The 14,909-nt window shown below is 32.4% G+C and overlaps 1 protein-coding gene across 1 annotated transcript in view; it reads left to right on the top strand.

Moving 5' to 3' along the window:
• LOC125654246 (interferon-induced protein 44-like) overlaps nt 1-14,909 on the top strand; it is a 129,154-nt gene continuing 114,245 nt past the window's right edge. The window contains exons 1-5 of the mRNA XM_056143347.1: nt 1-59; nt 6,856-6,910; nt 7,210-7,284; nt 7,518-7,592; nt 9,004-9,078. Coding sequence (XP_055999322.1) covers nt 6,862-6,910; nt 7,210-7,284; nt 7,518-7,592; nt 9,004-9,078 — 274 coding nt within the window. The 5' untranslated portion in view covers nt 1-59; nt 6,856-6,861. The remainder of the gene's footprint in view (nt 60-6,855; nt 6,911-7,209; nt 7,285-7,517; nt 7,593-9,003; nt 9,079-14,909) is intronic.

Genomic DNA, 14,909 nt, shown 5'->3' with positions numbered 1-14,909 from the left:
TATACAGTAGATGTCCTCTCGAGATAAGTCTGTACTGTTTTGATGACAGGGAACACAACGTTAGTACTCCACTATATGAATCTCCATAAATTTACATACAATGTAACTGTGATGTGTTTGGTTCTCTAAATGTGTTTACACTACACATTAACTAATTCCGAATTCTATAAAGTTAACTACAATATAACAGTGATATGTATATAAGACTGTAAATTTTGTGATAGTAATCGTTGAACAGAATTAGTTTGTTTTGAAATTTTGGGATTGGATTGAAATTAACGGCCGATTGTTGACAACTGATATTCCTATGAGAATTTAGCTGGGTGGTAACATAAATCGAACACCGCTTTGTGAACTGTGATAAGGCCGCCTGCAAGTTGATTAGTTTTCATATTTCAATGTAAATAACTGAAAACACATAGTTATGTATTTGAATTGTTTGTGATTGAGTTATGCTGATCTCGAACAAGAAATCACATTGGGAATCGATTTCTATTGCTATATACAGTGATCAATCTTTATCTTATTCGTGATATACGGCTTACGGCGTTCTGTATTGTAAACCGGGGGGGGGGGTACTCCTCCTATGCACCTGGTTACACAGGTATTTCCAGTCATTCGTGTTTACCCTACAGTTTAGAATTTCGTATAATAAATGCAAATGATGAAATGATCAATTCCATCAATCCCATGAAAAACACATAATTAATAGTAGGATATATAGGATTTATGAGATGGCTTTCTTTTGTTAAAAGTGTGGGTTATCTGTACACTTTCCTTCAAACTCCGGCCACAAGCTCGAAAAAAACATCACTGTCCAGACCACTGTATGAGGTTCCTCGAGATCAAAATTGCCCATATTAAACACGGATAAATGACTCGGACTAAGTTCTCCAAATAGATATTCACACTCAATCTCATTTGTAGCTTGAGACAAAATAATATCGTCAACGGTTTCGTCCCAAATACTTTTTATTCCCCTATTCTCCTCCACGTGTGCGAACAAGTCGAGAAACACGTGTAAGTGAAAATATGAGTATCATTTATGAAGGTTTTATAAAAGACCCAGCCACGTGATAAGAACGCGTTCGAGAGAACAGCGGCGGCCAATCATATTTGTCGTGTTTCTTTTATGGTTTCACGCTATACAATTCTTAATTTTTTGTTTTGTTTCGCTTATTTTTCACCGATTTTTTAAAAATTTATGTTATATACATGTAAATGTTTATCAACCAAATTAGTCACAATATTATTACATTGAAGACTATTAAATATGATTTTTAAATTAAGAGTAACTACCATCATCAATTAAATATGTTGCTAATTTTTTAAACAGAAAAATGCATAAATATGGTTTCTTAGAATTTTAATTGTATTTATTTTCAATTCTTTGAAGCAAATGCTGGTACTAGTAGTCGGAAAATGAGTAAATATGAAATAAAAATATTAAAAACCAACAGTCCAAACATTTAGATGCATTTATTAAAAAACGTTTTTTTTAAAAGAAAAGTTAACGTTCATACAAGTTTTGGTGATATAAAGTCATTTCAATAGAAATATATAGTGATCAAAGTGTAATGTAAAGACAAAAAATCGTCACCATGTTATTAACAGGCGACCGCGCTTCAGAAATCTAAATTAAGATATAATGACTTACCCCATATAATATTGTTAATTATGTTCAGATATCCGATGGGCGCAGCTCCCTCTTGTCATTATGACCACTCCCATCGGGTATCTGCACATAACCAACAATAGTATATGGGGTAACTACTACTTATATGCTCGTTATATATTACACACGACCATTGTGTTGTGTGTAATATAAAACGTCAATAAATACTTATTCAAGAGGGAGACGTCATACCATCGTTGACATCTATCGTTACAGATGCATAGATATCGAATTTAAAGTAGACATCATAATTCTTTATTTTAAACGCAAGCAATATATTTTTCTTCTTTTATCTACTGAGAGCATACCGTTCTCGTTGATGTTATGAGTAGATTTCTTAGAATGACTTCGATCGCATTTTATAAGATTTTATTTAATGTACAAATTACAATGTCTTATTACAAAACCAAATTCAAAAATTTTCTATATTAACAATTTTGTAACTCTACAAGTTGGTAGGAAATGTGAGCACATGTGTATTTTGCTACAAGTTCATATTTTATTCCCAAGATGCGAGTATGGATTTTGTGAAATGATACGGATAAGAATATAATACATATGCTGTACTTAACTTCAATATAAACAATTCCTAGCAGTCCATCTGGGTCTCCATAAAATTATACTCTGTATTCTGATGTATTCACACAATCTACATTATTACCAAAGTTCATCCCGAAATTCCGTATACTGCTCAAGAGATGTAGAAATGAGTTAAACAACTGTGCTATTATGGTGCAGATAAAACCATATAAAGAGCGGTGTGTCTTTATACAGACTTATTATTAGGATAGTGTATGTGCTTTGTTGAATTAATATTGATCAGAATTAATATTTGAATCGTTTGGGCTGGGCACTTTCATCCGTTTGGGAGAAAAATACTAGGATAACAGAGTCGAATTGTCTTCTGAAAAATGAAATAGATAGACGACAATGTACATGCAAATTATTAGCCTACTGTGGGCCCCCTTGTCCAGTGTATCCGTTATTGGTGCTTGGTTACCATTGTTCTACACGCAAATACTTTATACTCCTTGCATACACACACTGGATATATCGTGATAACTGTAGAAGCACAGGGAGGACACCTGTTTTGATAAACGATATTTGATATAATATTACGTGTATGCACTGAGTGATGTTACATTACACATACATAAACACAGTAGTATCTTATTTGCAGATGATATCTTTAACATGACATCAACACCGATTACTACACATTATACATTATATATTGGAACGACTATATAAATACATCGACTTTTTCCCCGGGATATATAAACTAATATCTCTATTCAAATTCATTGAGATCAAGAAACAAAGAAAAACAAGCAATGAGATCCGCCCAAAATATCTGTATTTTCTTTCATAATTATATATCTAGTTAATTTACATTGTTGAGAGATCAAATGATAGGAATTAATAATTTTAAGATAATCTTATTTGGATGCTCTTCCATCTATATCATCATATAATCCATGCAAACATAAATTAAAAAGTATCTTAAAATCAAATTAACAGGTAAAAGTATATTGTGCACCATATTTTATTCTTTGAATCCAAAGTATTTTGCGACTCCCCCTTTCTTAATCATTAACAAAGTTCTACTCCCCCCTCCGTTACCTTTGCATTGCAATAAGAAATCGTCTCCGTGCATTCTTTAAACGAGTATTTTCCAAATTCTTATTGTCAAACAATAAAGATTGTCAAATAATCATACATTTAGATCACCTACTATCTAGTCATACTGCTTAAATATTCATTAATGCATATTTTTTGTCATCAATGTATTAAAAGTTATGAATTCTGCAAAATAGATCCAAAGTGTTTGAGCATACCGGGTGGTTAAGTCTTGCAAACTTTCGATGTACATGTAGCTTATTTATCGTATTGTCCCGGGCAATATAGCATTTGTGCAAATACTAGTTATAAATGCAACAAAAAAACTGTGACCTACCTTTCGGCGAATTTCGAAGCGAAGACAATCGACTCCCTCTGGCGTTAAAAGAGACCCCCCTTGTTCTTTTTTGCGACTCCCCCAAAGTAGCGGTTTGACACGGTGAAATAAGATATCTTATCGGGTGAATTTTGGCGATTAGGTTGTGGAAACTGATTTTAACTAAGGTTTTATCCTGGATTCAAGCACGTGAAATCATTCAAATTATTCATTCCACCTGGACGGAATGATTTCAAACGATGCATCCAGAATACAGAGAGAGAGAGAGAGAGAGAGAGAGAGAGAGAGAGAGAATCTAAATTGCTTTCACCCAAATGTAAATCTATACAAATGCTTGTGTACCAAATGTTGTTAATGACCAGAAAAGACTTTGGCACAATAGTATATTCAACAAACATTTATTCAACATTGAAGATCAGCGGGTCCTTGAAACAAAGTTATTGTCAATTACAACTGTATACTATTATCAATTCAATTCGTAAAAACATTGTATGTTACAATGTAATTAATCAGTGACTTTGTAGTACATATGTAAAACGAAACAGTAGGTAAACGATCGATGTACGTATTTACAAAGCTGTTTTCATATCATTTAGTGCTGATAGAAAGAATGAGTGTTGTAATATCTGATTTACATGTCTAGTTGAATATTAATTAACTAAGTATTATGGAAAATTATTTTACAGTCATTATTCGAATTCCATGATGAGACAGCAAAATAGTTTAATCTATCTATTTAGCAAAAGGCAACTAAAGTTTTCCCGATTGTTTTATACACGGGATCCACGTGCTCAATTTGACAATCAGCTGACACTTGTTGATTGAGAAGTTTAGTTTGCCATGGCCTTATGGGGGGAAATGTTTAAATTAACTGAAATACTATAGCATGTGATGGGCTTTTCTAACTTCTTTATTACAAATTTTCTCGAAGGCACAAAAATATATTTATTGCAGTTATTCAATTCAATTCACAGGTGAAAGTTTGGAAAGTACCCGGTTGTTTCAACATTAAAATAGATGAATGTACATGCATTGTCGAACTCACGAACAAGGTTCTTGAGTTTAGTAAGTGGACAACAAATGTGGTGATTCCAGCTAATTCCAATTACTGTTTTGATGCTATCTCAAAGCAATTGTTGCCGTTATCAACATTGACCAATTGATGCCGTTTTGATTTGAACTATCCACGCAACTTACATAGAATAATAATGATAGTATAACTAGCGGTTCTTTATCTTCTGCTGGAGGAAACTCACCGCTTCGTGGAATGTGTATACTATCAAAGACACCGAATTTCACGAGGTGATGGGATAATTGCTTTAGAAAAACACCTCATGTAGATTTGATCTGATGGGCTTGGTAAGTTGGAGCATTAGTTCAAACATCGTCCTTGATACCCTCAAATAAACCAACAGACAAATCATGAATGTCTTACAAAGACCAATGCCAATTAATATCATATGAATTACTCCTCAAATTACAAATAATTTGAAAGTTAAAACAAAGTTAAAACAGAAATTCACCCCATTTAACAATTCTCATTTGTACATGCAAAATAGATCTTTATACTTTTTAATAATCAATATTTTAACAGTACTTTGCAAAAACAAAATATAATGTACATTATACCCATTGAGTAAAATTTAGTACTCCGTGTGATGCCATGAATATACACCGGAGCATTCAATGGACATGTCGTCTTACATGAAGGACTTTTAGGGCTCGTTTGATCGGGGAAAACTCGGGTAACTCTAGAGTGATCCCTGTGCATGCGCAGAAGCTAAATTCATTGAATGTGAATAAAACAACTACTGTTGCTCTAGTGTTGTTTTGAAAAATGGCGTTTGGTATATTTATTTATATGTGGTAGTTTATATTGATACCGTGTTAATTCCTATTACGGGAATATACATTAAAGAAATGAACAGCACTTTTGAGCTGTTCATCGTCAATATGAACGGATTTTGATTTGAGGCAAATTCTGTGAATCGCGCCCGCATATCCACAATATAAACAATTATGTGCAGAAAATAAATGTTCTTTAAAATATTGATTGACATAGTGCAGACTACATTGTTTAGGCATGGAAAACTATTTTCTTAAATATTTGAAAAAAGTTAGAATATATTTTATTTGTACAGGTTGAGGTTTTGTACGTTGTAAACTTACTTTACGTTTGGTTAGTAATGCATTTAGATTTTATGATATGTTTGCAACAAGTCGACTTGAATGTGGTAACGTTTTCAGTTCCACATATTCTGAAACATGAAATAGATAGACGGTAAAGTACATACATTCAGATTAGGTCAAGTGTGTTCACACGCATAGACTACCGTATTTCAAAAGTTAAAAGTTTATAAAAAAAAACTAGGATTGAATGTGAATATATGGGAAATACATTTAAGTGCACATAAACTATTTAATAATGTATATAGCACAACATATTATTGAAAAAAAACTTCCCAAAAACTGTTTACAATCATACACATATGATTTTTGATAATAAAGCAACTCCACTTCCATGGTTTTTTTGTCTGCAAATTTCTGTCGCCGGTGTTCCCATGTATATACAGTAACCCCCTTTGAAGCAATAGCCATCATCTAAAACTTGAAAAGTAATAAACTGAATGAAATATAAATAATTGTGAAAGATGAAGATAACGAACAGTTGTCAATGTGCAGAAAATAGATGTGCTTTGAAATATTGATGGACATAATGCAAACTACCCTGTTTAGGTATGAAAAGAATATTTTTTCTGAAATATTTGAAGAAGTCAGAAGATATTCTTTTTGTACACGTTGGGGTTTTGTATGTTGTAAACTAAGTTTACGTTTGGTTTAGTAATGCATTTAGATTAGATAATATGTTTGCAACAAGTCGACTTGAATGTGGTAACGTTTTCAGTTCCACGTCTTCTGAAAAATGAAATAGAAAATGGTAAAGTACATACATTCAGATTAGGTCAAGTGTGTTCACACGCATAGACTACCGTATTTCAAAAGTTTATAAGAAGCTAACTATCATTTTCAGGTCGTTAAATTGAATGTGAATATATGGAATATACATTTAAGTGCATATAACATATTTAATAATTAATTGGTAGTTAATATATGTATATCAATTTGACAGCGGGTAGGCGGGTATATTAACAGATTCGAAACAAATTGTGTTTATGACGGTGATGTGCTTGCTGTAATAATATTCATTTATGATATTTTTAAGACTGTAATGGGCGGTCTTCTGTCAACTGATAGTGAAGATATCACTAATTTACAAAGTAAGTTTAAATATCATTCTTGTGGAAATCCTTACACTCGAATAATTTAAAGAGGAAATAAAAACAAATAAAAGACAATGGATTCAATTGTGTTTCTATTTCATAAACTCATTGGATATGAACATTGTGTATGAGTATAAAGATCATGATATTGTACTTTGAATTTACACAGTTGAAGGTTACGATTGTATCTTGCTTAATAAACTTTACGAAACACAGAACGTAACTGTTCAAAAAAATAGATTTAGTACTAAATTGTGACACATAGATGTTTCTACGAATGTAAAATATTCCTGCAGGGAACAATGATCAACTACGACACGCACTGGACCAAAGTAGCATGACTGTGGATGAACTTAAAGAGCTAGTAAAGTGTAAGGCTCCAATGACATTCTAGATATAATCAGAATATGCAGTACGCTAATAATTTATTCAATCGTAGATCATACTTGTATAATTCATGGCAGTCAAATATTCCATTTATATGTTTTTGTTGAAACGTTTCGATTAATTACACTGTAGGTTTATATTTTCATTTAAAGTCCCATATTATTCAGCTAGTTGCGAACTTCATTATTGTCGTAATTCTTAATTTTTCTTCATGCAGGCCAAAATGATCAACTACAAATCACAATGGAACAAAAAGACGTCGTCATACAGGCACTAAAAGAGCAAATGAAGGGTAAGGCTCCAGTAACACTCTAAATAAAATAATAATGTACACCATGCTAATAATTTATTCAATCGTAGATCTTCCATGTAGAATTCATTATCGTCATGTACTCCAATTGCAGACGAAAACGCATTTTAAATGTTACTAAATTACAAAAATACGATTTAGAGATCGGGTCTCGATGTTAGAAAACTTTTTTGAGCACTTTTTCATACTCGAACTCAAACGCCATGCTCCAAATCGTAATCATACTCAGAAGTGAAAGTTATAAAACTTTCATAACATTATTGTCCTACTCAAGTGGAGTTCATGCTCAAGATTTTTCAAGTGTGCTTTGGAGCTTGCTCAAAGTTGTACTCAAAACGAACATGGCTGATTTTTAGTATGAGTGCGGTAAAAGTTTTATAACCCCCAGGACAGAGTTCGAGTTTGAGTATGAAAACGTGTTCAAAAAAGGTTTATAACCCCCAGTCCATCTTTAAAAACTTTTTGAAACTTGAAACTTTTTTTATATCACTAAAACCTCTACATGCAGCATTACAGTACAAAAAGGTAAGATCAACAACAATGTTGAACACAATGACTGAAACACAACAAGAAGGTAAAATCACAAAAATATGGACAATACTAACGTTATAAATTTGGATATATTTATTTTATATCTATTTTAAAAATTCCAAAATTCGATGTTTACTATCCGAATGCCATGGACTTTTGTAATTCTTTAAATAGTTGATATTGGGTTCGGAAACAGCTGTATATCAGCTGTATTGTTTTACTGTTATAAACGTCACAAAGATATCAGGAAGTGCAGATTTACAGATCATGGATAATATATTTCAAAATATTGGAAAAGAAGATGTACATGTATGCTTAAAAAGTTCATGGCATATGAATCAGTGCTAATTGTATGATAAAATATGTTCATCTTTTGACAGAATAACTTACATTATTTGCAGTTCGTCTTGCGATTGATACTTTATATCTGTCAAATTTAGCAAATTCAGTACTTGTGTTTCCTCATATAAGTTAAATAGTAAAGTTTTTCTTTAATTAATTCCGTTCATATTTTTTTTGTTCAATCTATGATGCCTGGATATGTATACTTGCATTTCATAGCATTAAAACATTAAAAGCATTGAAATTATAGACAAACATCAAATATATTCATGGAATAATAATCAATAAACTCCAATCAAATTTTGTAGAATCAGAGAGTGGTTATCGTTAATTTTGTTAGTTTTCACGGCAACCTTGCATCCTTATGTTATTGGTTACCTGAAGATTTCGAAATGAATATGAAACGTTTATTCCTTAGTGAGTCCACTTACATGTATTTGATTGCTTAGAATTAGTTTACGAAAATCTTAGTTTAGCTTTGTGACGTATCAATCTTTCTACTAACGTAAAATACATGTAGGGAACAACGAACAAGTAAACCAGACAATGGATCAAAATAAGATGATCATACAGACACTTCAAGAAGAATTAACAGGTAAGATAACATCAACACTCTTAATAGAATCAGAATGCACTGCATGTTAATAATTCACATGTGCTCCTAATAATAGGGTTTACAACAGTTTCGTTTAAAGTCAGCATTTCGCAAATCTATGGTTGTTATAACGATCTAGTTTGCCAATTCCACCCAACAAATAAACTGTTTTTCCTTCACCATAAGTAAACCCCTAGTGCACACATCCGTGCGTCGAAGGATCCCATTGACAATAAGCTTTTGCACTTTGACGGCTTATCCTTGGTATTTATGTATCTATCATTGTATGTATGCACATACAGAATACACATTTATTTATTTATCACTGGGTGAAATACTGTCTGCCGTGTTTCATACCGATTGTTAGGTCGTTCTTGACACACTGATTTTGACTACGGATAACTCCGTTTACCTGATCAAGATATAGGGCTCACGGTGGGTGTGACCGATCGACAGTGGATGCTTACTCGTCCTAGGCACCTGATCCCACTTCTGGTATATCCAGGGGTCCGTGTTTGCCCAACTCTCTATTTTGTATTGCTTATAGGAGATTGATTACTGTTCGTTATCTTCACCTTTAATTGAAGTAAAATATTCCAATGAAACGTTTTAGGAATATATTTACATTGAAACGTTTCGGTTATTGAATTGCACAAATAACCGGAAGTAAGTAAGTTAAAGATAATTAATCCAAATGTGTTTCGACTTATTTTATAAAATCATTGGATGACAATATCATTTCATACAAAGTGGGATCAGGTGCCTATACATTTGTAACTAGGTGGTATACGAGTCCCATGTCGGCCGGTCACATCCGCCGTGAGCCCTCTGTTTTGATCAGGTAAGCAGAATAACTCGTATTCAAAATTAGTGTGTAAAACCTACAATTGGTGGGAATTACATGAAAGCATTCGATGTAATGAATCCTTTAATTTCAAAACGTTGTATTTTACATATCACACGTATCAGATACTTGGAAGATTAAAACCTACTTTTACCATACCTGTAATTCGTCAAAATGATTCTTTTTTATGAAAGTAAGACTGCAAATCCGAAATTATAGAAGTCACATTCAAGTAAGTCACGATATATTCGATATTATCTTATGTTACGTAAGTCTTTAAATGTTTATATATCTTCATAAAATCTAATAGTCCATATTTGAAAATGCTATGATTTCTAACTGCAGCCATATTGAATATATCCCTTTGCCATGCTCTCCCCTTTATGAGAACGGAATACTTTAATCTGCTGCTAGGATATCAATCACCTGGACACTTTAATAAATTAATGTTATCAGAAATACTTCTCAGTATCACTACGCAGAGGAGTGAAAAGAAATGCTATCAATTTTAAATAAAAGCAAAAAGAACTCATTTGGCATCATGTGTTTTCATTTACATTGAAGTGAAATATTTAGCTGTTAATCAGCCCCTCTCTTGTAATAATGAGGTGCACTGTACTTCCACATGTGGTGTGTGACTCAAAGAAGTTAACTTATCTTTTGATACATATAATAAATGTACGACAAAAGGTGCTCCCATGATTCCAAACTATTCAACCAGTAATTTAAGTTATGTGCTCTTTTACAATTTAAAAAAAGTTGCTTCTTAAACTCCAACGTTGCAATTAAGGTGTCTTATGTAACCCATGCCGATAATGTATTTTGAGCAATGCCCATTATTTCTACAGGGGTAATCCTAAAATCCCAATCAATATTCATGAAAAATGGATTGTAATCTTGATCATTACGACTATAATATTTGAAAATTCCATCGAAGAAACAAGATTTACAGTCTAGAACGAGACTTTGTCGAGTTCTAAAGAACGAATCTTGTTCCAGGGGCGCATTCCACTAGCCCACATGCAAACAAAATGAAGGACAATTTACTCACATTTTTCGCATCACGTTCCTAGCTTTTAGAAAAGTCTACATTTGCAAAACCATTGAACTTAAATCCAACAACTAATCAGACAGACAATAACAGCATGCCCGAAATGGCTCACACTGTGAGTAAATCTCTAAAATGAAAACTGTCCCCCAGAAATCTACATCAAATCGAAATATGAACAAAACAATACAAAATAGTTTGCTTCACCATGTAATGTAAATTACAAAATCATAGTAGTGTCATGTTGACATTTAAGTTCACCTGAGCTGAACGCTTTTCTGGTTGCATTTTGTCTGTCTGTCTGTCCGTCTTTAAACTTTTCACAACTGTATCTTTTTCTCCACAATCACTTCGCAAACCTCAATCAAACTGGGTACAAATTATTCTAAGGCAAATAAGCGTTAAGTTTGTTTAAATAAAGATATATACCCCTTGCAAAGTAGAGATAATAAAGAAAAGGCAAAAATAAGGTGGGTCATTTGAAAATATCCTCAATAATCACTGGACTAGAACAGTTCAAATTTACTTTAAAGCTTCCTAACATACTACAAATTCAAGTTCCAATCATAGCTCCAGAGGGGTGGGGGTAGAATGAACTTTTGTGTGCGGATACATAAGATACATCCTTAAAAATCTTCTCAAAATCCATCAGGGCCAGAAAAGTGTAAATTTACATGAAAGCTTCTTGACACAGTGCAGGTTCATTTGTTTTATTATCATACCCCAAGGTATAGGATAGGGTCATAATAGGGTATCAAATATTTACGTGCTGATATGCATTATATAGCCATTATACTGATTTTGACTACGGATAACTCCGTTTACTTGATCAGGATATAGGACTCACCGCGGGTGTGACCGGTCGACAGGAGATGTTTACTCATCCTACGCACCTTGTCCCACGTCTGGTGTATCTAGGGGCCCGTGTTTTCCCAACTAATTATGTTGTATTGCTTATAGGAGTTATGAGATTATAGACCCCACTTGATCATATAATGAATGGTTCGGCCCCTAAAATTTGATAAAATCAAATAACCTTATGATTACCTACAACGCATGGTAATATTAGTACATTTTTAGCGCTACAGAACTCTGGCGTTGTTGTTTTTTTTTGCATTGGAGAAGTATATGTATATATATATATATATATATATATATATATATATATACAAAGCACTAAAATGACCAACGACACGAACAACGAGATTGTCAAATTTTCGGGACGCCCCGTCTCTTCTTCAGGACAAACGAAAAGAATTACATAATGTGGTCACATCAACAGAGCATAATAACAAAAACTACATATAAATACATCTAGCACTACAACTACACTAATCTACAAACGTATTTACAACGCTGACTACATGTTTTTGGTCTTTAGGCTTGCCACTCAATGTTAAAAGTGTAGCAAATTAGGATATGCCTTATTCGTCCAAAGAGCTGATCCAAAATGTCCGAAAAGAAAAACAATAAACTTAATTAATCTCAAGTGGAACTAGTTAATTCAATTACGTTGACAAATAGTAAAGCTAACTCGTACCCAGAGAGATTCTATTTTAACCATGCATAATTTATAAAAGATAATAATAAGTAACAAATACAAAAGATAAATAAATAAAAAATAAATAAATAAATGAAAATAAGCTATGTAAATGAAGTAAGAAATGAACAAAGTTTGAGGGAAAGATAATGTAAACAACAAGTTTGAATAAGTTAACAAAATGGACCAACTCCAAACAAAAATAAAGAATAAGCAGCCCAGGAAATTGAATCAACATCATACATTCCCGTGCTGATCATGTCTAGGGTAGATGTGCAAAAAACATAGAATCACGGAAACTGATAAATTGGTTTTACATGTAAGCAATCGGTTATAAAATTCAAAGTAATTAAAAGGGATGGGCTGATTGTAAACAGAATTGAAAAGAAAAAAATTGTGTTCAAAAATGGTTCAATAATTTTTTTCTTTTCAATTCTGTTTACAATCAGCCCATCCCTTTTAATTACTTTGAACTTCATAACCGATTGCTTACATGTAAAACCCATTGATCAGTTTCTGTGATTCTATGTTTTTTGCACATCTACCCTAGACATGATCAGCACGGGAATGTCTGATGTTGATTCAATTTCCTGGGCTGCTTATTCTTTATTTTTGTTTGGAGTTGGTCCATTTTGTTAACTTATTCAAACTTGTTATTTACATTATCTTTCTCTCAAACTTTGTTTATTTCTTACTTCATTTACATAGCTTATTTTCATTTATTTATTTATTTTTTATTTATTTATTTTTTTGCATTTGTTACTTATTATTATTTTTTATAAATCATGCATGGTTAAAATAGAATCTCTCTGGGTACGAGTTAGCTTTACTATTTGTCAACGTAATTGGGTTAACTAGTTCCACTTGAGATTGATTAAGTTTATTGTTTTTCTTTTCGGACATTTTGGATCAGCTCTTTGGACGAATAAGGCATATCCTAATTTGCTCCACTTTTAACATTGAGTGGCAAACCTAAAGACCAAAAACATGTAGTCAGCGTTGTAAATACGTTTGTAGATTAGTGTAGTTGTAGTGCTAGATGTATTTATATGTAGTTTTTGTTATTATGCTCTGTTGATATTGACCACATTATGTAATTCTTTTCGTTTGTCCTGAAGAAGAGACGGGGCGTCCCGAAAATTTGACAATCTCGTTGTTCGTGTCGTTGGTCATTTTAGTGCTTTGTATATTTTTTTGTATTTGACCTTGCATCCATGTTGTAGATCCGACACTGAGGTATTGGGTGTTGTTGGAACTTTAGTGCTTATATATATATATATATATATATATAATACATATATATATACATAATACTTCCTAATTATGTTAGATCATCATAAGACATCATTACAATTATGAAATTATATAGCTCTTTCTCTCTCTCTCCCTCTCATTTTTAAAATTTTGAAATAAAAAAAAGGGGGGATGATAATAAGGGGAAAAATATATTGACCTTGAAGACTAGTATTTTATTAATATATCATCTTAAGACCTCTAAACTATGGTAAAACATTATTCTAAATCAACATAAATTCGGATTCGCATAGCTCTTTATGTTGCGATATCAGAATTTCTAGAAGCGGCTTCAATTTGTCTGACCTTGAAAAATATATTACCTTGAAAAATAATACTGAATCTTTTTCCTTAGACTTCTCTCCCATTCACCTATTCGATTGTTGATTTTAATGCTAGATCAGTGTCCTTTGATTGACTTTGTTTGTTGTTAAATCGAGTTATTCTGGCAATCATTGTTTTTCGCTGTTCACCATATCCGAATCATCAATGGTACGGACTACCTAATATTGTTTTGAACTTAATCACTCCATATCATTATCTTCCCACCATTTTATTCCATAATGACATTCTTTTGTAAGTTTTCCCTTTAAATTTATCTGATTTCTGTAATTTTTCAAGAATAATTTTATTTTCATCCCGACCCGACCATGGTACAAACTCTCTAAACCATATTCAGTAAACACGCTTTAAAACGAAACCACCACCATTTTTATCACCCAGTACAATAGTGTATCACTCTTGTCACCAATGTAGTTTATCGATACTTGTCGTTTTTGCGTGTTATTTGTTTATGTAATATATGTCTCTTGATAAAGACGCGGGTTGCGTCGAAAATTTGAGTTTTAAATAACCAACAGTGTCGTGGCCTTTTCAGTGCATATATATATATATATATATATATATATATATATATATATAGCACTCAAATGACCAACAACACGAATAACCAGAAAAAAAAGAAACTGGTTGTTCGTGTTGTTTTTGTTTTTTTCTTGTATTTGACCTTGTATCCATGTCGTGGATCCTACACTTTGAGGTATCGGGTGTTGTTGGAACTTTAGGGCTTATATATATATATATATATATATATATATATATATATA

The sequence above is a fragment of the Ostrea edulis genome, chromosome 7, assembly GCF_947568905.1.
Source record: "Ostrea edulis chromosome 7, xbOstEdul1.1, whole genome shotgun sequence".
Lineage (NCBI taxonomy): Eukaryota > Metazoa > Mollusca > Bivalvia > Ostreida > Ostreidae > Ostrea > Ostrea edulis.
Note: the sequence above shows the minus strand (reverse complement) of the source record. Positions and strands in the feature narration are given on the sequence as shown.